The following is a 27,421-nucleotide window of genomic DNA, read 5'->3' on the forward strand; positions in this document are numbered from 1 at the left end:
TGGAAAGAGTTTAGCTTGAGAAAGTAGTTGCAGAGGCTAAGTGGAGAGATGTCAAAATAAAATGAAGTTATTGTAGAATCATCACTGCAGTTGTTTATGCTTTATTGTATCCCAGTTTGCCTTATTTATAGATGGGCTATTCCTTTGCTAGTTGCTTTCAGGGTGAATTATTTTGTTTCTTCTTTTGTTAACAATTTTGCTTCAATGTATCACAACATATATAATTATTGCTCTTCCATAGGCTGTTGATTGGTGGAGTGTTGGTGTTCTTATGTATGAATTATTAACTGGAGCATCACCATTTACAGTTGATGGAGAGAAGAATTCCCAAGCAGAGATTTCTAGGTAAGTTTCAAAACAGGAAAGTATGTATTTGCTCAGAAAGTTATCCTTATGCCATAAGCTAAGAGTTCTAATCTAAAATTTATGAAGAAAGTTCTACCAGAGTATCATTTTAGGTGCTCCAGTTCTATTTAACAGAATTATTGAAGTCTCCAGTGACTGCTAGATCTCTTAAAGGACAGAAGGCTCTTGGAATTTTATGCTAGAGCCTATAGCTATCTACCTGGAATGCATAACATATGGTTAGTTGGGAGTCCAGAGGAAATTATTTGATGCTAGACTTAGTGTGAATCACATGATGTCAGTGACTGGCCACTGATCAGCTCAACCTTTCCATAAAGCAGATAGTTTTAAGAAAGTGTCCAATTTGCCTGTAGCTGGGGATACACATATGGATCTGACAGCTCAAAGGTGGATCAAAAGAATCTGGCAATAGTTCTGAAGTGACAGGACATTCAGTTGAGTAATTTTCAAATGTAAAGTGAAAACTGCTTTGGAAGCTTTTTCCTCTGCCCTTTTACAGGGCTACAGCTTGGGATTGACTTTTCTGATTCCCTGAACCTGTGGATGATGCTTATAATACAGTTCTGATAGCACTGATAATAGACTACTTAACACTTCTAGCATAAACCTAATATTTCTGTTGGTCAGCCATGGTGATCCTTTTAGGTTTTTGTGATCTGATTGTGTCTTTTACCTGGTGGAAGCAAAAAAAGCTTCAGTTTCTGCACTCTTGCTGTTTTATTATCATCTCTTCCACAGTCAGGTTCAAGCATCTGCTTTCAGGCTTATCACAGTGGAGGGTGAAAGGTGGATTCAGTCTCAGTATCACGTGTCTTACACCTCTGTCTTGAGCAAAATAGTTGCCTTTTAGTTTTTTTCTGTCTATAAAATTTTTCTTTGTTTAGGTACTTAGTGGTTACCAATTCCTGAACTTTTTCATCCTCCTCCCTTGTAATTAGTTTTGTTTCTTGCTGTTACTGTATTAAATGAGTTACATAGGTATGGTTTCCAATAATAAATTCTGGATATATACAGATCTGGATATATATGTATGTCTATACATGTATGTATCTGGATATCTGGTTATATTTTTCTGGATATATTTAATAGCATTTTTTTATATAGTTTACAGATTGGTCAGTTTAATGCTAAAACATAAATTGGTCAAATTGATCAGTAAGTTAGGTTGCCAAATCGGTTCTGTTGTTAATAGATGTTTTTATATTCTTCTACATAAATTGTTTTTTCAGCTGTGCAGCACGTCAGAATTTTCACTAGTTAAGTTGTTTGCAGAGTGAATTAAAACAAAAAATTAAGAAGATATCTTGCAGCTTCTAGCTAACAGCATATTTTGTATGCATTTGTATTATCTTAACCACTGGGAGCAATCTGCTGTTGGTGTTGGAAAACTCCCAATGACACAGTTTGTCTTTGTAAGGCCTTTATTGAGCATTGCAAGGGCATTCCTGCTTAAATCACCCTGGAATGAATGAAGTCAGAATTCTCTTCAAATTCTCATTAGACTGTAGTATAAGCCTTTGACTTGTATTTTATGAATTTTTTATTGGCTTTAAATACTGTCCCTTCTTTAGAAGGATGTTTTACTCATCCAGCAAACACATAGTGCATCTCTACTGCTTTGCTAAAGAACAGGTAGGAAACCACATGGTCACTCTGTAATTTTTCAACTATGATCTAGCATCAGTCAGCGATGGATGGATTTTTTTTAATACCAATATTAGCAAGTTCTTTGGGTAATTTGTCAGGCTCAGCAGCCTGCACCTGTGCTATCATTAGGAGTGGATCTGAAGATACTGATAAAGAGGAGGAGTATCTAAAGGTCAAGGTGTCATTTCCCTGCTGTGTCTTTCACTCATTGAAGATTAAGCATATGTTTCTCCTCATCATTCATTAGCATGTTTTTCACATTATTATGTGTGATTTTGGTCTGTTATGTTTATGGGAGAAATTAATCAGAGCTTAAATTCTTGAAAAACAATACAAATGGGGTTAGATTCTAGCTCTGCGTAGGCTGCCACAGAGAAGGGTAAGATGAAAATAATGCAGTCATAACCTCCTTGGTGAGGGTGATTTCTCCCAAAGTGTTTTCAGTACAACCAGACTGCTGTCATCAGCAAGGGGGTAATCGCAGCTCATCCCAGCTCAGAGGGGTTGTACTAGGCTAGGAGAAGCAGAAAATACAGTTAGTCCTTCAGCAGCTTTGACCAGTTGCCACTTGGTACACTTAACTCTTCCTGCTTACATCTGTTACTGGACCACATAAACAAGAAATGTGCAAGAGAATGGAAGTCTTCCAGGAAAGAAAAGGAAATTTTGAGCTAAATACTATAGCTTCTTTTCAGAAGCACAGACATCCTGGGAAGGACTTTTGACATGCACAGCTTCTTCCTCTGAACACCTTGTGGACCCTAACTGTTACAGCCTTGAGTGACCTACCTTTCAATTAATGAAGTGATGTATTAATGATGCCAGACTCTATTTGGTCAGACTAGTTGATTAGTCTTCAATGATTTCTGCTCTCTGACATGTTAATCCCACATGATCTTTTTTTCCTGGCAGCTTGCTTTCCATCCTAATTAATGTAAATACAACTTTACATACTTCAGTTCCATGATAATTGTAAGTAGTTCATGAACCTTCTAAAAATATTAGCTTCAATCTTTACTGCCTCTGTAGTGTGGTTTTGGTGTAAACCAGTCCACAGCATCATGCATATTTTATGCTATCAATCAGCCAACCTCAAAAATATTTCTGAGCAAATGCCTCTGGCATTTATAAATGCAGCTTACATGAACTCTGCTTGTACAGCATGGCAAAATGCTGCTTTCTGTGCAGTGCTCTCTAGGAGGGTCAACAGATGGAAGATACATAGCTTCTCAGACAGCTAAATACCACTTCATTGTTAATTTTGCATTTAAAAGGAATAATTTAAAACAGTCATCTTGGCAAAAAAGCAGGAATTGCCAAGTAAGTTTTCCGTTAGGTAAAAGAGAGTGTTATACTGAACTATTACTGGCAAAACATACATGCTAATTGTTTTGACATATAAAAATCTTTATAGGGGATTCTTTCCCAAGGTTTCTACCCAAAGAGCAGAATGTCAATATGAAAAGTTACTTCATAAGCCTGTGTCAGCTTCACCTGGGACTTGCTCACTTATCGTGTCAATGATACAACCAATTGCAGTTCACAGTCTGACTGAAAACATCCAGTATGTCACTGGAAATCTGCAATTAGAAGGATAAGAATTTCTAGTGGTGTTTACTGCTAAGAATTCTTTTATTTTTTCAGTGCAATGTTCTATAAAAGAATTTCCACTGCTAATGTCAATTTCCCTCTGTTTTTCTTAAGTGAATGTTTGTATTTGCATGAGAAGCCTGAGACAGGAAAGGATCCTATGGCTACCACTTACCACTTACCACTTAGCAGTAATACTGTTACTGCTACAGAGTCTGATCTTCTGAGGCTGCACAGAGAAATTTTACTTATTCACTTTGTTAACCTTGTTACAAATCATCCCAACGCAGCATCTTTTTTTTTTTTTTTCAGAGACAGTGTCCCTAGTTAAGAAATAATTTGTCAATATTGTACTTTCTTCTTTCCTATAAAGTGAAGTGTGTCCAGAAGTTGATGACAAGGCTTAAGGCTGCTCTTCTTCTGCTATCAGAGTAGCTGTTACTTAGACATTTTTTGGCTGATCATCTTTACATCATTTAAAGACACAATACATCTTAAAATGCATTTTCCTAACTTATTCCAGTGTTATTTAAACCAGGAGGTTAGCCCAGTTGAAGTGTGATACTGTGTCAGTAGAAACAACCCCTGGGATGTGTACATATTGGACTTGGTTTTGCCTTTCCACACTGGCAGAAGAAGATTACATCGGAAACAATCTGTTTCCATCTATTGTTGGAGTAATCCAAGAAGTTACATTTTTAAATATGAAAATTTTCCCATGGGATAGCTTACTCTAAGAATATGTCATGCAGTAATTTTTAACTGAGTCTTAAAATGTCCTGCAGGGGTCAACTTAAGTGCTATCACAGACATAAAACAATTGAGATTTTAGTGTTGCCAGGACCTCATATAATTTCAGCCTCAGCCTCTGATAGCTTCAAAATCTTTCAGTCTGCATTTGAGCAGGGGGTTGGACCAGATGGCCTCTAGAGGTCCTTTCTAACCTCAATTATTCTGTGAATCTGTATGCTGAAGGGTTTTGTATATCTTTTAAAAGCTGTCTTTGGTATGTGTGTTCTGTGTGTGCACTCACACTTTTCCTTGAATCATTAGTTTCAGTATCTAATATTTGGAGTATCTGAAGGAAAACATGCTTTCCTCTTTACATATGACTGTGGTAGTTATAAATGCAACATATAGGTATGGAAATGTGATTCTACTTAGGCTTCCAAAATTTTGTATTTCCACTAGCTTTATTTGCTGGCTTATAGCTCTTGTATTTAAAGAGACAGTGAGGTCTCTATTAATTTTCTCTTTACTGTTCATCATTTTGAAGGGAACACTATGTCCAGTGACTCTTAAGTCCCCTTTTCACTAAATTTAAATAGTTGTAGCTTTTTTTGTAGCTCTTCATATGAAGCACATCCTGTGTCTCGGATTAATCTCATTACAAAACTTTGCTGGTTATAGTGCCTCCTTTTGAGATAGGGCATGAGCACTGCACAGAATATCCAACATGCAGGAAACCTCAGATGGCCCAACTGTGTGTTTTTTCTCTTTATTTTATAAGAATTTGCAACATGGGAATTGTATTGGGGTTTTGACTGCTGTTAGGCATCAAGTGGTTGGTTTTGTGTAACTGTCATAGCTATGAGATTTCTTTTGAATAAAAGCAGTAAGCTCAGTGTGTATGAAATGAAGATTGTTTTTCTTTTGTGGACTCAGTTACATAACTTATTTCATACAGATGTTATGGTTTGTGTCTGCAATTCCTCAAATCGTTAAATAAATAACCAGTTGATTTCACATTTGTCATTCTCTTGTCTTTGGATAGAGTAGAAGTTTATGTGAAATATTAAATGCTACCATTATCAGGGTAACTCTTTGGTTTGTCACTCAACACATCAAATAATTGTGAAATATATGTTTTTGTTTTTCCAGGAGAATATTAAAAAGTGAGCCACCTTATCCACAAGAAATGAGTGCATTGTCTAAGGATATAATTCAGCGTCTTCTGATGAAAGATCCCAAGAAGAGGCTAGGCTGTGGTCCCACTGATGCTGATGAAATCAAACAGCATCCATTTTTCCAGGTAAAACAAACTCCCAGCTACCAGTTACTCTATGTTAGTGCATTTGAAATCTAAAGAAATTCAGTTGTTAATAGAACAGCTTAGAGACACATTAATTGCATGAAGAAGTGCACTGAAGTTAGTAAGAACAGACATGTGATTATGTATATTGATTTTGTCCCTGCTACAAGAAGGGCATCATAGATTTTTTTTAAATGTGTTCAGTCTATTTCTATCAGTTATTTGAAGCAGCCAAAAGACACTACTTAAACCAGAAGGTTTAATATAAAACACTTAAATTATGTGATGTGTGTTTAACATTCTTAGTAAAATTTTAATATTTAGCACCAATGTTGAATTTTATCAACACCTCTTCTATATTTTCCTTTACCTAATAAAATCTTTAGTCTGGTTTAGTAGATTTTAGTTCTTTCAGACTTCCTCATAGTTTGAAACCACATTAATACACTGAAGTTGGATTTGTGTGCATCTGTACTACTACACCCATTGCAGTTAAAATCGTGTGGTTTCTTTGAAAAAACTAAGTATAACTTTTTGGTGTTTCTGAAGTCAAGTATTTTTAAAATTAATTTTGGATTATTGAAAGTTTGTAGTATAAATTAAATCTTCCAAGTAATTATTCTGAATGTAATTATAACATTCAGTATGGACAATATCTTGGCTTCTCAACTTCTGAATTTCTTCTCATCCTTTCTGTATTTCCTTCTTCTTATAAGTGTGTGACAGCACATATTTAAGCTTCCTTTAATTCACTGTTTTGAAAGATACCTTTATTGCTCATGCAACACTTTCAAAACTCGACTTCATTTTAGTTTCACTTCTTTACAGTAATAAGGCTATTTTCTCATAGATACTTCTGTGCTTCCTAATTCATGTGTTTCAGTAAGAATCCAGAGGCATTATGCTCTTCAGGTGCTGGAAGCAGATATCAGTAATTAACCACAGAAATCAGCAGTGAGGACTGAGGATGCTGCATGCATGTGCTCTGACTTACAAAAATAAAAATGGTTCCACTGGAATAGAGGAAAATATTTTAAGGGCTGCCACACTAATTGTTTGGCTTGTCTCCAGTGTTAATTTTTTTTTTTCTTTTTTAAAGATTCTGTATAATCACAAATAGGTATGATACTTCTTCCTGCCTTTATGCAAGCCAATTAATAGGGCATACTTTGAGTGCTTTCCATCTGCCTGTGAAAATAGCAGGTGTAGTTAGGGGTGTTTGTTTCTGGGCAATATTCCCTTTCCACTCTCTGTTTCTGATAAATTTTCATTGGATTCAAACTTATTTTCCTGTTTTTGGTTTAGAATATGAATTGGGATGACTTAGCTGCTAAAAAAGTGCCAGCTCCATTTAAACCAGTAATCAGAGATGAGTTGGATGTTAGTAACTTTGCAGAAGAGTTTACAGAGATGGATCCCACATACTCTCCAGCAGCAACGCCTCAGACTTCAGAAAGAATATTTCAGGTATTTTAAGAATTCACATTAATCCAAAGGAAACACAGTTATTGTACAATTCCATGTGTATAGCTAGCTTTTTATTTTTACCCTGTCTTCTAAGTTATTGTAATAAACTGTATAATGCCCAATCCCAGTTCCCTGGGCTGTTTGTCCAGTAGTTGCAAAATGAGAAGGGTGGAAACAGTCCTACTGCAAACATAAAATTCCATGTCTCCCCTTTCCTGGCTGAATGTCTTACTTTCTGGAATAAAGTCAGTCTCTCCTTTATTGATTCATCATACCTTGTGAGTCTTATCTTCAGTTTGTCATCCTGGGTTATCAGCTTAGACAATAACAATGTAGTTTGCTCGTGTCCATTTTATGTTCTAGTTGAGGAATTCCTTTGAGAAGTGGGAGCTAACTGCAGAGTTGAAAGTAGTTCTTTAACATCCTGTAGGAGTGCTCTATTTAGTAAACAACTGTATACAGGTCTGTGAGAAAGCTTTGTTCACCATGTCCTCCATGATATGAAAGAATGATCCATTCTTGGACTGCACAGTCTTGATGTCAAATGGACAAAACCAGCTCATGTGCATCCTCGAATTTGGAACCATAACCTCAGAGGTGAACAGCAGTTCAGATTGCTTTTTCTTCTCCCCCCTCCTTGAGTTTTGCTGGGTTTTATTGGCTGTTTTTGAGCAGATCCATGCTCAGTGTACATTAATATAACATATTTTACAAGTTGTTAAGTTTGTTAGTGACTATAACAACCTATTTATATGTGTAATAATATGATCTGATTCATCTTGCAGTGGTAGTCTGAGCTGTTCTTGCTACAATACCCAAGCTGGGCACATGATAAATATGAAGCTTACTTTATTTTGCTGTTTAAAATGGTTTAATGCTTACATCACAGCATCAAAACTGTTTCATGCCTTAATTTAAAAATGCTCTGGTAAAGTAGTTATTTTGAAGCATGAGCCTTTATCGCTATTGCAAAACAATTGAAGCTGAGACAGATTTTTAGTATTATGTAGTCCTATCTATTTTATCTATTTTTAGTATTTGCGGTTTTATCTGTAACTGTCGAAAGTCTTGTAACTAATTCCAGAAAGATTACCAGTTCACACTGGTAGCCATCAATGAGCCACTTATGATTTCTGTATTAAGTGATGGAAATTCTGATTTATATGAAAATTTCTTCTGAAATTTCAAATGTTTGGTATGCAGTATGATAGTTTGTGTGTAATGATTTCAAGCCATGCCCTTTTCTGATGTCTTAATTCCAATAGGGATATTCTTTCGTTGCACCTTCTATTTTGTTTAAACGCAATGCAGCTATAGTAGATCCTCTGCAGTTTTATATGGGGGATGAACGGCCTGGAGCTACAACTATTGCCAGAAGTGCTATGATGAAGGTAATAATAATATCAAGAGCTGAATTAACATGGCTAAATTGGAACTGCATATAACTTTCCAAGCAGCAATCACAAGCTAGACTACAGATTACAAAATAGTCATTATGTGTTTATCTGTTCTCTGAAATGGCTCCTCAGATGATCCAATCTTACAATTTGCATGTGGTACTACTAAGAAGTGGTTGAAGTTTAATCTGAAAAATGAGGCGGTTGTCTGGTTTTCCAGAGGACTGAATTAAAGTAGTAATAGCAATTAGACTCCTGATCGCTCTTACTCAGGCAACCATTGTAGATATTTTTGAAGCTGGTTTAATTATATCAGGATACCTTCTATAATGTATTTGCCCCAAAATATATATAGTTAAGTGAAGCCCTATAAGAACACATGCTATTGTGATGTCTTCAGATGAGCACATAGTTTTGTGGATAAATGTATGTGCAGCCATCTTTGATCCTGTTTGTCTGAATATTTTGTATCTTAAGCTATTCTAGTAATAATGACTTATTTAGTGATTGTTTGTTTAATGTAACGTAAGTTTTACTCTTTGATTATTCAAATAAAGTTATGTATTATATGAAATAGAAGTTAAGATATTTTACCAAAAAGCGAGCTCTTTTACAATTTTAAATGTAGATGAAAACTTCTCACAAAACTTTACTCTTTGTCTTTGACTGTGTATACTAAAAGTATTCTGCAGAACTAAATACAGACAGTTTCCTAACAGGACTCTCCATTTTATCATCATTATGAACTGGATCTGAAAGAGAAACCATTGGGAGAAGGAAGTTTTTCCATTTGTCGAAAGTGCTTACACAAGAAAACTAGCCAAGAGTATGCAGTAAAAATAATTAGCAAAAGGTATAAATATTCTATAAGACAATAAAAATATTTTCTTTGCTTATTGTCACCCATGGATTAGAATAATGTTTGCTAGATTTTTGATAGTGGAAAAATAACTTAAAAATAATGTCCAGTCACAAGAATGTACATAAACTTTTAGTAACCTAATGACCTTTGGAAGATTCAGTGTCTTTTAAAACAAAATGTTATTTATGTTGGGGAGGATGCAAGAAACCTAGAGTATCTTTCTGGTTCCTAGTTGTATTCTACCCTTATTTCCCCTAATTTTACTTGAATCAGAGTGAGGTATGAGGCCCTCCTGTCTTTAGACCTAAGTGAACTGAATGCAGGCTGCTTTCCTCAGCAGCCCTATTGATTGCCTTGGACATTGCTTTTAAGAAGGATCTGTAGTGTGGGTTGCCTCAGATCTAATTAATTGTGTGTGTGTGCAGTTTCAGGAAAGAAATAGAGATAAATTCTTTGAGGGGTGGATGGATTTCTAGCTCCATTTGGCAGTGTTCAGTAGTAAAAATGACCCTAGTGTGTTGTAGACTGCTGGCAGGAAAGGGAAAGTGTATAAATATAAGTGTTCTGCTATCAGAAAAGTAGTTCACAGTGATCTCTTCTCCAAGACATTTGGCTGTACCTCTGTTTTTCCAGATAAGAAGTAACTGTCCCCCAAGCTTTAGTGTTTCATCACGTTTCTGAGTAGTATAAGTTCACAAATAAGACACCTGAATATAGGTATCAAAGTCAGCTTTCTAAAGTCTGCTACAATTAGTGGAGACCTACTCAAAACTATTAGTGGAGCCTACAGGGAGACTCAAAATTACCATGCAATAGAAGTGGGATTCAGTAACTTAAAACATAAGCATCTGCATAGTGCTACTTTAGCATCTGTTGGTGTCATATCTGCCCTCCAGTTTCCATTAGTCTTGTGACTACTACCTTTATGTAGATGTCTTCATGGCTGATGTCTTCTAGACTCTCCTATGCTTAGGCCACTGAATCCTACTCTAGGTATGTATTTTACAGTGAACTAGTTCACCCTGTAATATTCATTAACTAGAATTTCATTCATTATAATGAGCCCTTAAAAAAGTATTGTGCAGTAGACATTGGGTATTTTAATGTAGAAATCTCTGCCTTATGTCTATATTAAATTTTTTTCTCTATGTTACATGCAAACCCATAGATCAGTAATTCTAACTCATTTTAAGATAATGCATTTTTTTGTTTCTGGAGAACATTAGCAAACTAGTATCAATTTTTCCTATAGAACTAAACTTGTAGGAATTATGTGCCTAAGTGGTGTTACTGATAGGTTCTTTTGCTGTTTCTCCATCATCTTGGTGGACCAGGCTAAGTGAAGGTAAGAAGTGGTCTATATCCAGAGATTACTTTTTGGATTGCGGGCTCTGAGCAGAATCCAAAGTGTATTCATATAGTATTTAGAGGCAACAGTAAACCCGCACTCCAGCTGTGAATAAAAACTGTTAAACTGTAAATAATCTTGCATTGAGGACCACACCAGTAAGTCTCATTAAAAGGAGAAGTGAAATAGGCTTCTAGTAACTGCTTGGCCTCAAAGCCAGTCTTTCACTCTTGCCTATGGAAGGTGCCAAAAAAGTGAATCCTACACCTAGGCAAACCTGTTCATGATACTTGAGATGAAAGCTTAGACCAAGAATTCCAGTATGGTGTTGCTTTGTTAGTAGTGCTGGACCTGCCTCCATCCATCAGTTTCAACAAAATTAAATAGTGGAGTCCTGTGAACTTGTTCTAACTTTGTTAGAAGCTCCCATTTGTTTTTCCCAATACTGCCTATTTAAAATCTGAGATGGCAACTGTATGTAAAGGGGAAATACTCAAGGAAGTCCACACACAAATTTAAAAAATTTATGTTCATGACACTGAAACTTTCATCTGTTTCCTAGGTTCAACTTCTCTGGATAGTAGTTTAGAGGGAAAAGACTACCTGAGTCAGTTTGTTAATTTCTTAAGGACCTGAAATCACTTTCAGTTTAAACAACAGATGCAGTTGGAACAGCGTAGTTTGTTTACATAAAGTCTGCAGGAAAATAGAATTCTCTTGCAAAAAATTCTTTTCACATTTCTGGTCCTGATTGTGGAAGAGGGGGAAGCAATCAAAAATTTAGGACATGTGGTGAAAGAGATTCTATCTATGTTATTCATGAGGCCATTATTTTAAGTCAGTACAGAATGAGACTTTCTTCGAGAGAGTTTTGGCAAAAAATTTCAGGTGTTATCTGCCCAAAATAAACATACATATGCATTTAGTGGAAACCAAAATGTTTTGGTCTGTCTTCATTCACGTATTTTTTTATAGTGTTCACCGTGTTCGCATTTTTGGCTATAGGTTTCAGTACTATAAGGAGAATTGTGCAATAATTTTTACTCTGGAGTTAGTTTCTTATTTCTTCCTGTCAGACTTTTGCAGTGCCCTGTTTAGGGGTTCATTTGTATAATACAGTTCAGATGTAGGTGATGTTACTCTCTTTTTCTACTAGGAGCTCATAGTTTCCATAAACCTTTGGAAGTACTTACCCAAGAATGGAAAAAGGTTGGGCCAATAATTTGAGTCTTCAAGATAAAGTTGAACTAACTAGCATTTGTAGGAACAGAGGTGGAGTCAAATTGCCCTGGACAAAGGGAAAGGTTTGTTTGAGATAGAAACTATTCCAAAATATAATTTCAGGTTTTGATGTAGTGAGTTGCAGTTGCATAAAAGCATCGTTTGATTTGGATGCATTTTTTTTTTCATGTCCTAATTTAAAGGGTTGTGTGAAGAGTTTTGCTTGGTTTACTGGGAATATGTTTTAAAATGTGCTCAAGTGGTTATAATATTAAAACATCTGGATTGTAAGCCATGTTAGAAAAGGTGAAATGCTTTGAATATGTAGTTTGCTCAGTAAAATCGGTACAAAAGTGACTGCTCAATTTTTCCAGGTTGGAAGCCAACACTCAGAGAGAAATAACAGCTCTGAAACTCTGCGAGGGACACCCGAATGTAGTGAAGTTGCATGAAGTTTATCATGATCAGGTATTTCAAAGGAACATTAATCATCACTTGACAAACACATTGCTGTTTTCCTGAGAACTTCTATGGGTTAAGCATACTGCTACTATGAAGGCAACTTTTTTTCTTATGGCTTTCATCTGGACAGTATTGAAGATGAAGTGAATGTGTTGCATTCAAGGGAACTTGCATTTACTCTAGCAAATATGAAGAGTTGCTGTCAAGAAGAAGGGGACAGTCTCTTATCAGTAGTGCCCTGTGGCACAAGGGGTATGGACATAAATTGGAACACAGGAAGTTCCACCTTAATACGAGGAAAAGTTTTTTTATTGTAAGGGTGATGGAGCACTGGAACAGGCTACTCAGAGAGGTTGTGGAGTCTCTTTCTCTAGGAGCTTGCACGACCCATTTGGATGTGTTTCCTTGAGGTTGTTATGAATCTTAAAATATTTATGAAATAATTTTGAGATCTTATATATAAAGATTACATATCTAGTGTTTTTTCATACATATTAGTAACTTAATGGAAATAATCAAGAAGCTTGCTACATTACCAAGTGTGAAAGTAGAACCTAATTTTGATAATATACTGAGATCAGTTTAGGGTTTAAGACTTCAGTTGTCTTTTCCGTTAGTATAATGCAAGACCCACAGCATATAATAAGCCATAATTTGATCTGACTTGGAGTCTGGCCCTCATCTGTGCTGGGGGATGCAACCAGGTGTCCTACAGAAGCTCCTTCCAACATAAACAGCTCTGTGATTGGAACATGGACTCTCTTGCTTCCCTATGAATCCCGCTCTGTCCCCATCATGCTGTTTATACAAGGACCAGGAGAGTGCTCACTTCCAAAATGACCTGAGAGGATGGAAGATCTGTACTGGAAACTTTATTTATAAGGAAGCCTTTTTTTTTATTTTTTTTTTTTTCTATTTCATTTATATACTGTATGAATACATGTGTGTGTAGGATAGATCACTTCTTTTTTCACTTTTCTTCAATCAAACTGACAAAACTCAGGAATATATAAAATTAAATTTCTCTGGGTTGCTCTGCAACCAAACAGGCTGCTCTCCTGGTGAGAATTTTCTAGTTTTGATATTTCTGCAGTTTGCCTTAGGAAGTTCCAATTTTTAACTTAATCTAATACCAGTCTGAACAAATTCCACAGTAATAATCCAACCATAAAGTATTGAATTGCAGTCTCTCTTGGTGAGCCAAAAGAAGCTTTCTAGCAGAGGAAAGACTCCATCCTTTCTAGCTTTTAACAATTCCCAAGATGTAACAAAGATTTACAGGAGAGGGTATCTCAACAAGCACTACTAGCAATGTGACTAGTGACACCTTGTTTGTTTTAAGGTGTTTTTGCACTTCCAGTCTGCATACCTCTGCTTCTTTTCCTTGATATCTAAATACTGTACACCTCCTGTTCCTGACTATTTATTTTAATTTAATTTTTTGTCCTATTTCCAGAACTTTTTTCTTTGCTTGCAAAAACTACTTTTGTCACTGTCATTTGGGTAAAGGAAATACTAGAAGCCATCACATGCCTAAATCTATTGCCTTTTCAGAATGCTAACTTCACTTTCCTGTCCTGAGAAGTCTGCTTTTTAATTGCAAGATATTTGAATTGCAGTTGACTATGTGCTAATTTTGCCTTATAATTAAGGATGTCACTCTTTATTGATCGTCTAGCAAATAACAACCATCTAAACAACCATTACTTTTTTAATTAAAAAAATACTTTCTAATGTTTGGGAAGGTATCTGATGTGATTCAAATGATAAGAGTATCTGGCTGCTACTCTGTGGGGGATGAAATCAGAAGACATTGTAGATTATCTTCAATTTCACAATAAAATTGCAGGGTACTTTTAAAGAATTTGGTAAAATTAAATGGCTGTCTTCTTGTGCATGTTAATAGAAAGATACCCCTCCATCAGAACAGCGTAAACAGCAAAATTTAGCTTTTTCTAGCTTTATTTTTTAGCCTAAAGGAAGACATGTCTTCTCCCTGGAAATTTATCCATTTACCTGGCAGCATTGCATTTTTGTAAATAAATATAGGTGGAAGTGGGAACACATCAACATTCAGTGAGACTGATAGAAAAAATGTCATCTGAGAGAGAATTTGACACTTATGATTGGCCTTCCATATTGATGTGAGCATCAGTTTTATTTCTTCAAACTTAGAGCTTTTGGAATAACCCCTAGCTCCTGAATGAATGTTGGTTTGTAGTGTTAAACTTCTAACATTCCATATTTTCATTTATTGTTTCAGCTTCACACGTTCCTAGTAATGGAATTGCTGAAGGGAGGAGAATTGCTTGAACGTATTCAGAAAAAGAAACATTTTAGTGAGACTGAAGCCAGTCACATCATGCGCAGACTTGTTTCGGCAGTGAGCCATATGCATGATGTAGGAGTAGTCCATAGAGATCTGAAACCTGAGGTATAGTGACTTGCTTATATATGTTTAGAGATTGTTATTAATCACCTGAAATGTGACACGTTTTTGTTCCTCTAGCTTTTACTACAGCTTTTTTGACATCTGTTTTTTTAATGAAACGTTAGTGGCTTTGTGTAGCAAATTCTGGCGATACTTTTCATAGGTAAAAGTAACTATTAGGACATTTTTAATTTTGTAAGCAATTTAACCTCTTTTAACTTGTTCAAAAACATTCTTTGCCCATTTGGGGACAGGTTTTACTAATGGTAAGTACATATTTATTGTATGAAACAGTTCACAAGAAGAGCTGGGTTGTTTGAGTACTTTGCCTTTACATTTACACCTTCTGTTTGATCCTCATTCCCTTGGTCGGACTTCTTTTGGAGTTTGCTGTGACACTCTTGTACTGGTTTCTGTCCCAGTTAAATACAAAATGAACAACAGACAAACTTAGCCAGCTGATAAAGATGTACGATTTGAGTTCAATGAGATAAGTAGTTTCTCAAAAGAAACACTTATTTTATTTTTTTTCCCAATAATTACTTGTTCTAGTACTTTTATTGTGCAGCATCATCTTGCCTTGTAGACCGTTCAGTTTACTATGGTAAAGTTGGCCACTGGCTTTGTTCTTCCTGCAGCCAATATTTGCTCCTTTTTCTTTACCATCAATGATACTGGATACATGCTGGTTTTCTTAAGCCCAAGAATAGCATAAGCTGATCTTAGTTCATCCAGTAAAGATGTTAAATTGGATTGGTTATTACAGACACCATGCCTCAGGAAATACCTGCTCCTTTTGTGTCTGAAGTTTAAAGTGAACCACCATTCTTATTGATGTTTCATTCTTTTGTACCATATCTCCTGGTATTTTATAAATTTACTTATTTGATAGTAATTCCAATTCAACAGGTAAATAAGTCTGGTAAGGTGTTCATAATAAAAAATCAGTCCAAAACCACAGATATTTGAAAACATGTTTGTACTGGAGTCTCTACTAAATAATTAAGAGGGGCTGTGATGAAATTCTAATCAGTCAGCTGAAAACGTAACTCTTGGAAAAAGCTTCTCTGATGACATCATCAAGGAAAGAAAACAGCTTTTGAAACAAGTATTAAAAGGACAAAAATCCGGAAAAATTCCTCTCCGTATTATCGTAATTTTAGTCTCATTACCATTTAAAATATAAAGGCTGGATTCTGTAAAGCAGAGCTCCAGCTGCATGGTAAATTAGGCAGTCATCAATTCTACATCATGTTTTAGAACAGAAGTCTGGGAAGTCCAAGTAATGAAGGGTTAGCAAAGAGCTTGCAGAATGCATTGCCTCCACAAAGTTCGCCTTAATCAGCCTGTCTCCTTCCTGCTTGCTATTTTGCAAGTTACTATTTTGGGTTCAGATAAGAAGTTAGTATGGGATATGCAGGCTTCCCAATATAGATGTGATTAGTGCACCTTTCTCTATAAAGATCTATGGGAAATTCTGTTGCAGTTCTAACAATTTCAGTGAGATTTGTTTGATGTTGGACTTTGACATTCAGTGACAGTGATAACTCTTACTTTAAAAAATGTGTCTAGGGCAGATGTAACTAAGATGTACTGAAAATGTAACTAAGGCAGAGGCTTTTTTTGTTTGCATGGAGTGGAAGACTATTTGATTTAAGCAATGGTAATTAAATCACATATACTGTTCTGCAAAATAGAGGAAAAGTACTGGATAGAAGACTGAGAATTTGCAGAAATAAAGGCTTCGTGTAGTGTATATGACCATTTGGAACCTCTCAGTAAAAGATTTGAGGACTGTGTCTGAAGTGATCATTAGTCTGTAGATTGGGTTTTAAAGAAATTAGAAAACACATACCAAGGCAGAAATAATGTTTTTTATATACACATAGACTTATATGTATATAAATCTCCCTAAAATATGCATTTAATACAGCTTTAAGTGTTGGATTTTGCCGTTTTTTATTTACCTAATTAACAAAGTAGTCTGAATCCCACTTAGGATATTTGGAATCTACCTTTCTTTCTGTGCATAACCAGTTTCATTGTTATCCTAAAGAAGGAGGTCTTTTTAAACCAGCATTACTGCAGTTCTTTTTTGTTCCACTTGTTGGCTATGTAATCATCACCACTGAGAAGAGATGCTTGTATTAATCACCTATCCTCATTGTACTTTTTTTTTCTTTTCTGTAATTAGACTGCTTTCAATTCTTTTTTGCACAATACTTTAATATGGAAAGCTGACTTTACTAATTCTGCATTAAACTGTATCAGCGTTACAGAATGCAAAAATACTGTTTTGTAGCAGCTAGTCTCTTTTATTGATAAGGAATGCTCACATGTTCTCCTTATTGAACTACTTGCTGTCTAGCAATTGTTTTTTTCTCCCTTCTTAATGAGTTTGAAATTAATTACTTTGAGTGATTCACCTTGTGTTATAAAATAGGGCTATAGAATTTCTAATATTGAGACTCTAGCATTGCATAGTTTAAACAGCTAAGGCAACAGCAGAATTTTGATCTATTTCTCAGAAGTTAGAAAGGGGAGTAGAAATAATTTTAAAATTTGTGTTGGCTTTCAGCCATTTCTCCTAGGATTTAGCTTCACTCTTGTATCTTTCTTAATGAATATAAATCCTCAGAAAAAAGAACAGATTGTTTTAAATCTTCTTCCAGTATTATAACTTGTCTGTCTTCATGTCTGATATGCCACTTTCCAGTCTGTAAGCCTGCAGTTCTCAGGGACTACCATATCAAGCCCAGGGTAGTGGTGGAGTCACCTTCCCTGGAGTTAAACAGCCTGTAGACCTGGTTGGTTTAGTGGTGATCTTACAGTGTTGGTCAAAGGTTGGACTGGATGATCTTGAAGGTATCTTCCAACCAAAGTGATTCTTTCCCTTGGTGTAAGGAGCGGGCCATTGGTTTTAGGTTAGACTGCTATGTGACCTTCAGTGCTTGGATTCTGTTGTTCCAAGGTCTCCAGAAAGTGTATCTATACTGACTTTGAAATCCATGCCAGGCAGCAGTTGGTACAACTACTGAGCTATTGGTGTACTCTCTAGTCCACTATTATTTGCTTTCAAGTTATTCTTTTGCATTCCTGTGCTCAGGGTAATACAGCTGCAGTGTGTTTCCACTATTCAGAAACAAGAGGAGACATGTAACAAGAGTTCCACACACAGGGAAGTTGATGTTTACAACATGGCAGAAAGAAGTGGAAGCTTAAGAAACTTCTGTTTGATGAAGAAGGCAATGCTCCATTTATATTGATCTCACTGCATTTTTTTTCTTATCAGTGTTCCCCAGATTATTTTCCCCAATGTTCTCTTCTAAATACCCATTTTTCAGTAGTAATTTCAGACAGAACTATCCAGGCTGGCAGATATACAGGAGGCAGATAAATGCATCATACTTTCTTATATCCCAGAGTGCAGTTATTTCTACTTTTCCCTTTTCTCTAGCTAATCGGTAGTAGTGGTAAATCTAGGAAAAAAGTAACTATTAAGTATTCTAACCAATTTTATAGCCAGTGCTGGTATTGATTTTTTTACTTTGTTTTTCAGAATTTATTGTTTACTGATGAAAGTGATAATTCAGAAATAAAAATAATTGATTTTGGCTTTGCTCGTTTAAAACCACCTGATAATCAGCCTCTTAAGACTCCGTGTTTTACTCTCCATTATGCTGCTCCAGAGCTCTTGAATCACAATGGTTATGATGAATCCTGTGATCTGTGGAGTTTAGGGGTAATACTGGTGAGTGATCAAGGTTTTTAATTGAAAATTTATTAAATGTCTTTACTTTTTGTTAAAATACAGAGGACTTGACATAATTTCAGATTTGCATGGATAGATACTGAATTCAAGTGAGGTGAAAATACTGCTTCCCTAGTAATAGGTTCCAAAGAGGGATGTCTTTCAGGGATGGAGAATATTTTTTTCCTTGCATTAAATTAAAGTCAACATTTTTGGGATTGGAAAAAATACTTTATATAAAGTCTGGTTATTACGAAGAGATTCTTGTTGGGACATTTTATGGGCATCCATTGTATCTTCCTATAGTTTCAATTTGGAGAGAGAATCTGATTTACAAAAATTTAATTCCAATAAATACAAACTAGGTAGAAATATCATTGTGTCTTACTTGTAGTATATATTCTGAAACAGGTAATTGTTTTTTTCTAACAATGGCTCCAGAGAAAGTCTTGCATGTTTCAAATTTTCTTTAGCCTTGAAGTTATGCTAGTCAAATTTTTATTCTAAGCACTGCAAACAGTGCTCCTTATTTAATAATAGGCTTTTCAGTAAATATGTAATGCTTGTTAATACCACTTTTATTCTCGTGCCAGTATACAATGCTATCAGGACAGGTACCATTTCAGTCTCAAGACAAAAGCTTAACATGTACCAGTGCACTGGAAATTATGAAGAAAATTAAAAAGGGAGAGTTTTCCTTTGAAGGAGAAGCTTGGAAAAATGTTTCTGAAGAGGCTAAGGAGTTAATTCAAGGTAAATATTCACAAATATTTCATGTTTTTATCTCAAAAGTTAAAATTTAGATAACTGTACAGTGTCTGGATGTTGTGATCAGCATCAGAGTGCCTAAGCTAATGAGTAATACTGACAGCTTGAGCTGTGTACAAGCTCAAGCTCAGCCCTAGTTCACGTTACAGGTAAAGGTGAACAGAGCAGGATGGCATTACAAATTGTGTGCTTAGCTGGGAGCTTTCTAATGTACTGAGATGCTGAGTGGTCAGCAGAGTTAGAGGTAACTGAAGAGCTTGAGAAATGTGAATTTGCTCCTTAAAACATATTTAAAAGCTGAGTTTTTCTTTTATGTTATTTTTGCTTGTTTAAAAGCACCAGGTTATGATATAAATGTTTTAAAAGCTGAGCTTTTGTAGAAAACTAATATATTACTATAATCCTCACCTTGGGCTGTTTTTGAATGTGTGTACCCAGACTGGTAGCTTTCTGACCTGCTTCATTCACATTTGCCATGCTTTGATTCCCCCTAAGGTTTTGAGCATCGAATTATTTTTTCAGCATGAGATAGACACCAATCTTAATTCTGCTAAAATGGAGTTTTGAATTTCTGTAGAAGCAGACTTGTAAGGAATTTTTCTGCCAAAAATGTAGGCATCTCCAGATTCAGACTTCAGTGGATTGTGCAGATAATCTGAGGTTTAATCTCTTGAGCTTCGTCACAGACAGGTTGTCAGTGAAGAAATCATTTGGTACTTCATGTGAAAAGAGATGCAAGAAATTGCTATTTAACTGTTTGATAACTGGTATGTCTTGATTCTTTTGGAGAGGATGATAGTGTAATATTGTGTGAGCCTTATCTAGGATAAATACAGGCACACCTAGAATAGTGTCGTGACTCACTTATCAAAGCAATGCATGAGATTTTTTTAAAAATTATTGAGTTTTCTATTAAAAGAAGATAAATAGCTCATAGGTTAATATAATATATTTCTACTAGGACTTCTAACTGTGGATCCCAACAAAAGGATTAAGATGTCCAGCCTGAGATACAATGAATGGCTTCAGGATGGCAGCCAGCTGTCATCCAACCCTCTAATGACTCCTGATAACTTGGGCTCTTCAGGAGCTGCAGTGCATACGTATGTCAAAGCCACTTTTCATGTAAGTTCTAAGAAATCATATGTTGTGCTAAATTTTGTAATGTGTTAATGTAGGTTTTTGTATGTTTTCTCTAAAATAAAAATATGTATGTTTTATATAATACAGTGATTGTTTATAGCTGCAATTTCCCCTCCATTAGTAACATCTGTGAGTACAGTGAAAATATAGATGATAAAGCAAGAATAAATTTCTTGAAGGCATTTATACCAATGGGGTTTTGAAAACTGAGAGGGAGTTGTTCAATAAATAGCTGGTTTTGTTTTTGTTTTTTTTTTTTTTAAGAGAAGTCTATTGAAAAAGTCTTCAAACTTTCTTGAAAACAGAAGAAACTTTCTGTTTTATTTAAGCAACAGAATTTTTGTCCTTATGGTTACAAAATCTAATTTCTGGACTATACCTATATATATTTCTGGAATATACCTAGTTCCTGGTTTTAATATAGTTGGTACTTTTTAAAATAGACTTGCTTGTCTACCGTTCACCCAAAACATTTGAACTAAAACTATATTATAAAAACATAGTTCTCTCATAATTTCTTCTACAAAAAATAAAATTAAGTTGAGCAGATTTGTGCTGCAATACTTGTAGATGCATCTTACCAAGAAGACAAAAAGAAAATATTTGTTACTTAGAGAGGTCTCAATAATGCAATATAAGTTGGGCTGAAAGAAAACCTGTATTTTAACTAAGTGTAGTTTCTGCAAATGTAATCTTGAATAGGTCTTGAGCTTAATAAAAGGTAGTGTAAATATTAAATAGAAATAAATAATATTAATAAAAATATTCTAAATTAAAAAGTATATGGAGGGGACGTTGCCAATTAATGTTATGTGTTGGCTCTGAAATACATGTACAGGGTAGTGAAGTTACTGTTACAGCTGCAATACAAATCACTAGGGATCTGTGAAGAGATTGCAGTTTATCTTATGGCTTACCATAGAACATTCATAATAAGCTATGAGGCACAAAATGTCTTTAAGCCTCTTAGAAAGCTTAGAATTACTTCTTCTTTTTAAACAGGCCTTTAACAAGTACAAAAGGGAAGGATTTTGTCTCCAGAATGTTGACAAAGCACCTCTTGCGAAGAGAAGAAAAATGAAAAAAACAAGTACAAGCACAGAGACACGTAGCAGCTCCAGTGAAAGTTCACATTCTTCTTCCTCTCATTCTCATGGTAAAACTACACCTACAAAGACACTGCAGCCAACAAATCCTACAGACAGCAATAACCCGGAAACCATCTTCCAGTTCTCTGACTGAAAAGGACAGAATATCCTGTCTTGAATTAAGTGGTTATAAACTTGGTAGTACCTATGTTGTCTTCTCCTGTCCTTTCTCTCTGTGGCTTACAGGCTACAGGAATATGTCTGTTGCTTTAAAAACATATTTTAATCATACCTTTTTAGCTTTGTATTTCAATAAATTTCTTTTCAGCTTCAAGTTTTGCATCACTGGATATAGGGTAATAGTATTATACAGCCATTGTATTCTCTTAGGGCTAAAATTACTAATTTTGCAGTAAAGCTCAAAGTAAGAAGCTATGGTGCTCATGGTACAGCTTGGAGGAAGACTGTTTCTCAGTGTCAGAATCTTCCTCACAGTTTCTTCCCCACTGTTCAAAGAAAGGAAAACTCTGTAACATGTATAGAACTCTTGGATTGTCTGCTTTTACCCACCTGTCTGAAGAATGTCAGACAGTGTAATTCTTCCTGCATGTGAGGAATCTTTGGTACCATGCACCAAGCAGTATAGTACTTCAAGGCCTTTTAAATTGGTGGTTACAATCGATCCCACTTATTTGAATTTTAAGAGCAAAATTAAGTGTTATACAGATCTTATGTTGTTTTAAAAAATAACTCCATGTGTCTTGTAAACAACTGGGAATATAAGTCTTAGATTTTTTTGTATTTATTTAATTTTTAAAGAAACATCTAAAGTAACAGATGTTTGATAAGATGAGGTGTCTAGTACTGTGATACACAATACTTTTAATTTCTGTTTTTTAAAGTTACTAACTTTTGAAATGTTTTACAGATTCTAAAATATAATGCTATAAGAGAAAGAGAAATTTCCTATGGAATGTTTTGGAAAATGGTCACATGTTAAAATATCTATTTCAAGAATTATAATTTATATTTTCTTTTTATATTTACACAGTAACTTTAAAATGCTAAGATTTTTTTAAAGATGCAAAAGCTCCAGTTCCAACATTTGTTATTATAGGGTCCATACAAAGTATATACCACGTTATTTGAATTTTGCATTGTGCAAATATGGCAGTTTAATAGTGACTGTAAAATATAAGAATATGTATTTTCTCTTTTGCACTTTATAACATCCAAAAGAGATGTTTTATTATAAAGTGCACTCAGATCTCCCTACAAGGTGCTGAGCACTGTTTTTACTGGATCGAATGACCATCATATGTGGTGGTTGTGGTTGTTGTGAAGGAGAATTCTGTACTTTGCAGGAGTGAATCCCTGTATATTACCCACTATTTTCATTCCTTACTTTAAACTGCAAAGCTCTTTCTATCTTGCTTTTACATTGTATATAACAAATACTAGACCTGGGCACCTTGTGTAGTGTAGATGTTAACAACTTATGCACTGGGAATACTAAAGGGAAATTATATTGAACACTGTGCTTCACAACTCATTCACTGTGGTGTTCTGCAGTGAAGTATTTCCTACTGTGATAGTATAGTATGTACATAATTTTGGAATCATGAATGTGACTTACAGAAACATCAGCAAAAACTTTTAAATTAGTGTATTTTATAAGTTTATGGAGAGCTCTTTTATTGCTTGTATTCTCAATGACTAGGGCAAACTTAAGTGCTAAAGATTACTCCAGTTTTGCAAATGATTACGTGTGTAAGTTTCCACTGAAGTCACAAAGACTCCTTTTGTAAAGTTAATCATATGCCTAAATTTGGATGATGGAAGACTAAAGGACTAGGGGACTTCATTAACAGCTTGCTCTATCTTAAAGTAACCTTAATCCAAACCCTATGCAAAAAAGGTTATAGGAATTGTTTTATTTATAGAATTATATCAGATATCAGTATTGAGAAATACCATACATCCATGTTTACAGGGATTGTGTGTATCAAAACAAGGCTTTAAAGCCAAACATCTTTGTTCTGTGTTTCTTTAATATTAATAATGGCATTCTGAGGTTTTGGAATTGCTCATGTGAAATAGTTTACTACTTTCTTGATGTGAATGTCAACAGTAATTGCAGCATTAATTTCAGGTTGATGTGAATATTGAGATTTGCACTGTTTATGTAGAAGTGTAGTATATTTAAAGATCAGTATATGTACTAATAACACAACCAATTATAAGTCAACAATGTTAAAATATTGAAAAATAATTGTCAATGTAATATATTCAGGCTTGCTTTCTGAATGCTTTCTTTGGAAGTAATCTCAATAGTGGACATGCCTTGTTTGTAAAAGAATACTTTCCTGCTCCCCAATAAACTTGCTGTAAATACAACAAACAAACCACCATTAATACTTGTTATGCAGACAGTACAAGTAAATTGGGAGGTTGGAGAACAGATTGCTTGCAAAGTTTCCACCTTGAGGAGTTCTTGTCCTTGGGGTGAATGCAACAACAAAAAAAAAAATTTTTTTTTTTGGTTTGAATTTGCTTAAGTGTAAGAGACTTTGGGATACCAGGTAGATTTGGAATATTGTGACTCAGCTGAAATAACTTCTTTTAAGTTAGGAACACAGTACAGTTCTTTGTGTTGGGAAATTTGAACTATTGCTTGTCAAACACATGAAACAAGATGATTCTTGGACAAGATACTTAATGCTAGTTAAATTAGATACTTAATGGCTGTGTTGCCAGAATTTTTTTCACACAGATTTGAGACTGTTGTGCGACTGAAATTATTTGAAGACATCACTTGTATCAAAGAAACTTTTATAAATTAATGTTTCTATGTCCTCTTTGTGCTGTAACAGTGGTTATTAAATACAAATTTAAAAACAGGGTAGTTCTTTTTGGCAGGGCTAGGTACAGTTAGGTGTCACTTTGCATTTGCTTTGAACTGGTTACCTGGTGTAGCTGAAATCGCCTCTGACCTGCTGCTGCCTTTAGGTAACAGGTCTTGTGAAGTTGTGTTTGACACTAAGCTGTCTGAATTTTTAGAGTAGCATCTTTACATAACAACTGCTGATGTCCATTTACAGTAACAAAACTGAGTTGCAAACTGGGCAGCTCAAGAACAAATACACCTCTTGTTCAGATGTCCTGCAGGAGACAACTTTTTCTTGGCAGATTGATGCTGTCTCAGCTTAATCTGTTGTCCAGCCTAGCAGTCTAGGTCATATAAAGACCCTGGGCCAAATTTTTCATAATCATACCACTATTTCAAATCTAAAGTGTACAAGCCAATCTTGATTACTATATAAATATTTTATATTGCCTTGGTAAAGAGTTGTTAGTCTGTAAATTATGTTTATACTAACATTGATTTTCCTTCAAGTGCTGCTATGAGTCAAGCAACTTTTATGTCTAGTAGTGATATCTCTCTACTGTCAGAAATGTAATGCAGTCAGCAATATTGTGGCCAGACTTGTCTGAAAAATCAAATTTCTTATCAGTAAAAATTTAAACAACTAGTGTGGTTATTATTCTGTCGTTAAATTATGTGATATACTGTAAAGCTATTTCCTTGTAATACTTTTGGAAACACAAGTATTAGTTATTAAGGGGTAATTCTGCTGAAGTTAGGAAGTAACACGACTTACTGTTCCTCTGGCTTAGTGAAATTTTTACACTTGCATATAAGGAAAAGCAGCTGAAATATTTCTTCTTTCTTAAATGAAGGTTCAGTGCATTTGTCTTACATATTTTATACCGCTATGAAAAGACAGATTTTTAAAATGCTTTATTAAACAGTTTGGGGGGACACATGTTTAAATACAGTATTGCATCAGAATGGATTGAGGCTTCAAATTGGCATTACTGATGTCTGTATTTTCTCATCCCTTTTCCATGGCTGCTTTTCTGAACAAGATAACAGCACCTGTACAGCCATGGTCCCTACCCTTTATCCAGAAACAGAATAATTCTTGGCAGAAAATATTCACAGAATGATGATACATATTTATTGGTTGTGATGAAGTGTTGCTGTTGCACAAATGTCTTAAATTTTTAATGTGTGCATGTATTATGTGCATATTTGTAGATACACGTTGTATTGCATGTCTAGGCCTCAATTTAAAGTAATATGCCTTGTTTAAGAAATTAGTTCTCTGCTCATACACCCCAAGGACCAGACAAGGGGGTTGCTACAGAAGAGGAGGAAGAAGTTAAAAGTTATGGGAAGTCAGAGATAAAAGGCTTCTGGGGAGATGTTTTCAGGGGAAATTCCTCATGTTATCTCCATGTGTGTATAATACTCAATGACATTGAAATGCAAGCCTTCTTGTAAGTTATCCAGCATGAACACATTTCCTAACACTGCAGGTCTGAGTATCTGTGTGTGTGTCTACACACATGTGTCTTTATATGACATTTTGGTCTTCTGTTGGAATTTTTTGTTCTTTCTCAAGTAAAGTCCCAGATGTTTTTAGCATATATGATGGTCTTTCTCAGCTCTGATTTTTATGTTGTTAAAACATGACATTGCCTCCCTTCAGTCAAGGTAGTGGATGGAATATTCTGGCTTGGGAGAATAGGAAATAACATGGCTGTTTCTTCTGTAAAGAGATAAAAGTGCTTTGATCCTTGTCGTGTAGCTCCTATGGCCTACAGGACACTGGATTCTGTAAAAAATAGGTGCAGAACTGTTGGCTGTCTCCTGCCATCCTGCATTTTTATATGTCACTCATTCAATAGATACTGGATGTTCAGAACACCTATGTGGAAAAGAAAACTTAGAATGATGCCTGTAGCCTGCACTAGTGTAAATAAAGTAATGCTTTTCATTACATAGACCAGCTGGAGCAGTCTCTTTTGTTGTGCCCAAAAGTGGCAAGAGAGAGAAATGTACGTTACCTGCAATTATGTACATTTGAAGAAAAACATGTATTTTGTTAGCCTTTGTGTTCTGTGTGATGAAAAGGGAGGTTGCAACCGTATGGGAATCGATGGTAAGTAACTAGGTACCTGTCATGGTCTGCACTGGTCTGATAGCTTCCCCCCAGCCACAGGAACATCCCTGAGCCTTTTGTTGGTTCTCATGTGTTGTTTCACCTCTCAGCCAGAACACATGGGGGAAATAAGGGTGTTCTATTAGCTTAGCTAGCACATTTTGGTTAACACTGGATTGATTTCATAGATAGTCCAAAGCAAAAGGAGTAATGAAGCATTGCAAAACCTATATGCTATAGCTTATTGTGCTATGATTTTTGAAAATAAGTACTTTATTCAGAGGGAGAAAGGAATCCATAATACTCATAAAATCACTTTTTAAAATTGGCAGAGAATCTGGCTGTATTCACAAAATTAATACGTAAATCTGCTAACTTCTGTTGAAATGCCAAAAATGCAGCCAAGAAAAATAGAACTCTTTAATTGCTCAGGAACTGTTTAGAAACCTATCATAGATTAAACAGCAAATTGATTGCAAGCTTGCTGCATTTTTCTTAATACAAAGTTAATTTTACTTAGTCAACAAATCAAGCTTCAAATCTTAAAGAAAAAAAAAAAAAAAGGCATTCATTTATGTTAATCTGATTTTCCTTGGAGAATTTTTTTAAAAATATGTAATTGTTTTAGTATGATTGTGATCTGATCAAAGGGTTACTTTCATAATTAAGGGCAAATCTAAAGACCTAGGCTGAGTCCTTGTGAATAATTAAAAGCCATCTGCTTGGGAAAACTACTTAAGTCTTTAGTTTGGCTTAAATTATATCAGCAAATACCAGTAACCTAGATGTATAACTATAGCTACCAAATACATTTTACATCAGTTATGGGTGTGATTTTG

At 35.2% G+C, this 27,421-nt stretch overlaps 1 protein-coding gene across 4 annotated transcripts in view; it reads left to right on the forward strand.

Moving 5' to 3' along the window:
* Window positions 1-23,978, forward strand: part of RPS6KA5 (ribosomal protein S6 kinase A5) — a 72,413-nt gene extending 48,435 nt beyond the window's left edge. For 3 of the 4 annotated variants that reach the window (XR_011726250.1, XR_011726251.1, XR_011726252.1), the window contains 12 exons: window positions 242-345; window positions 5,485-5,635; window positions 6,941-7,102; window positions 8,368-8,493; window positions 9,219-9,352; window positions 12,305-12,398; window positions 14,656-14,826; window positions 18,383-18,574; window positions 19,168-19,327; window positions 20,304-20,467; window positions 21,488-21,794; window positions 21,832-23,978. Coding sequence is in view for 1 of the 4 variants with exons in the window: in XM_071745775.1 (XP_071601876.1) it covers window positions 242-345; window positions 5,485-5,635; window positions 6,941-7,102; window positions 8,368-8,493; window positions 9,219-9,352; window positions 12,305-12,398; window positions 14,656-14,826; window positions 18,383-18,574; window positions 19,168-19,327; window positions 20,304-20,467; window positions 21,488-21,727 (1,698 nt within the window). In the remaining 3 variants the exon portion in view is untranslated. Of the gene's footprint in view, window positions 1-241; window positions 346-5,484; window positions 5,636-6,940; window positions 7,103-8,367; window positions 8,494-9,218; window positions 9,353-12,304; window positions 12,399-14,655; window positions 14,827-18,382; window positions 18,575-19,167; window positions 19,328-20,303; window positions 20,468-21,487 lie in introns of all 4 variants that reach the window. The other variant, XM_071745775.1, reaches the window with a different exon arrangement.
* The last annotated feature ends 3,443 nt before the right edge of the window (window positions 23,979-27,421 follow it).

This window comes from Heliangelus exortis, chromosome 5 (assembly GCF_036169615.1).
Source record: "Heliangelus exortis chromosome 5, bHelExo1.hap1, whole genome shotgun sequence".
NCBI classification, from domain to species: Eukaryota; Metazoa; Chordata; class Aves; order Apodiformes; family Trochilidae; genus Heliangelus; species Heliangelus exortis.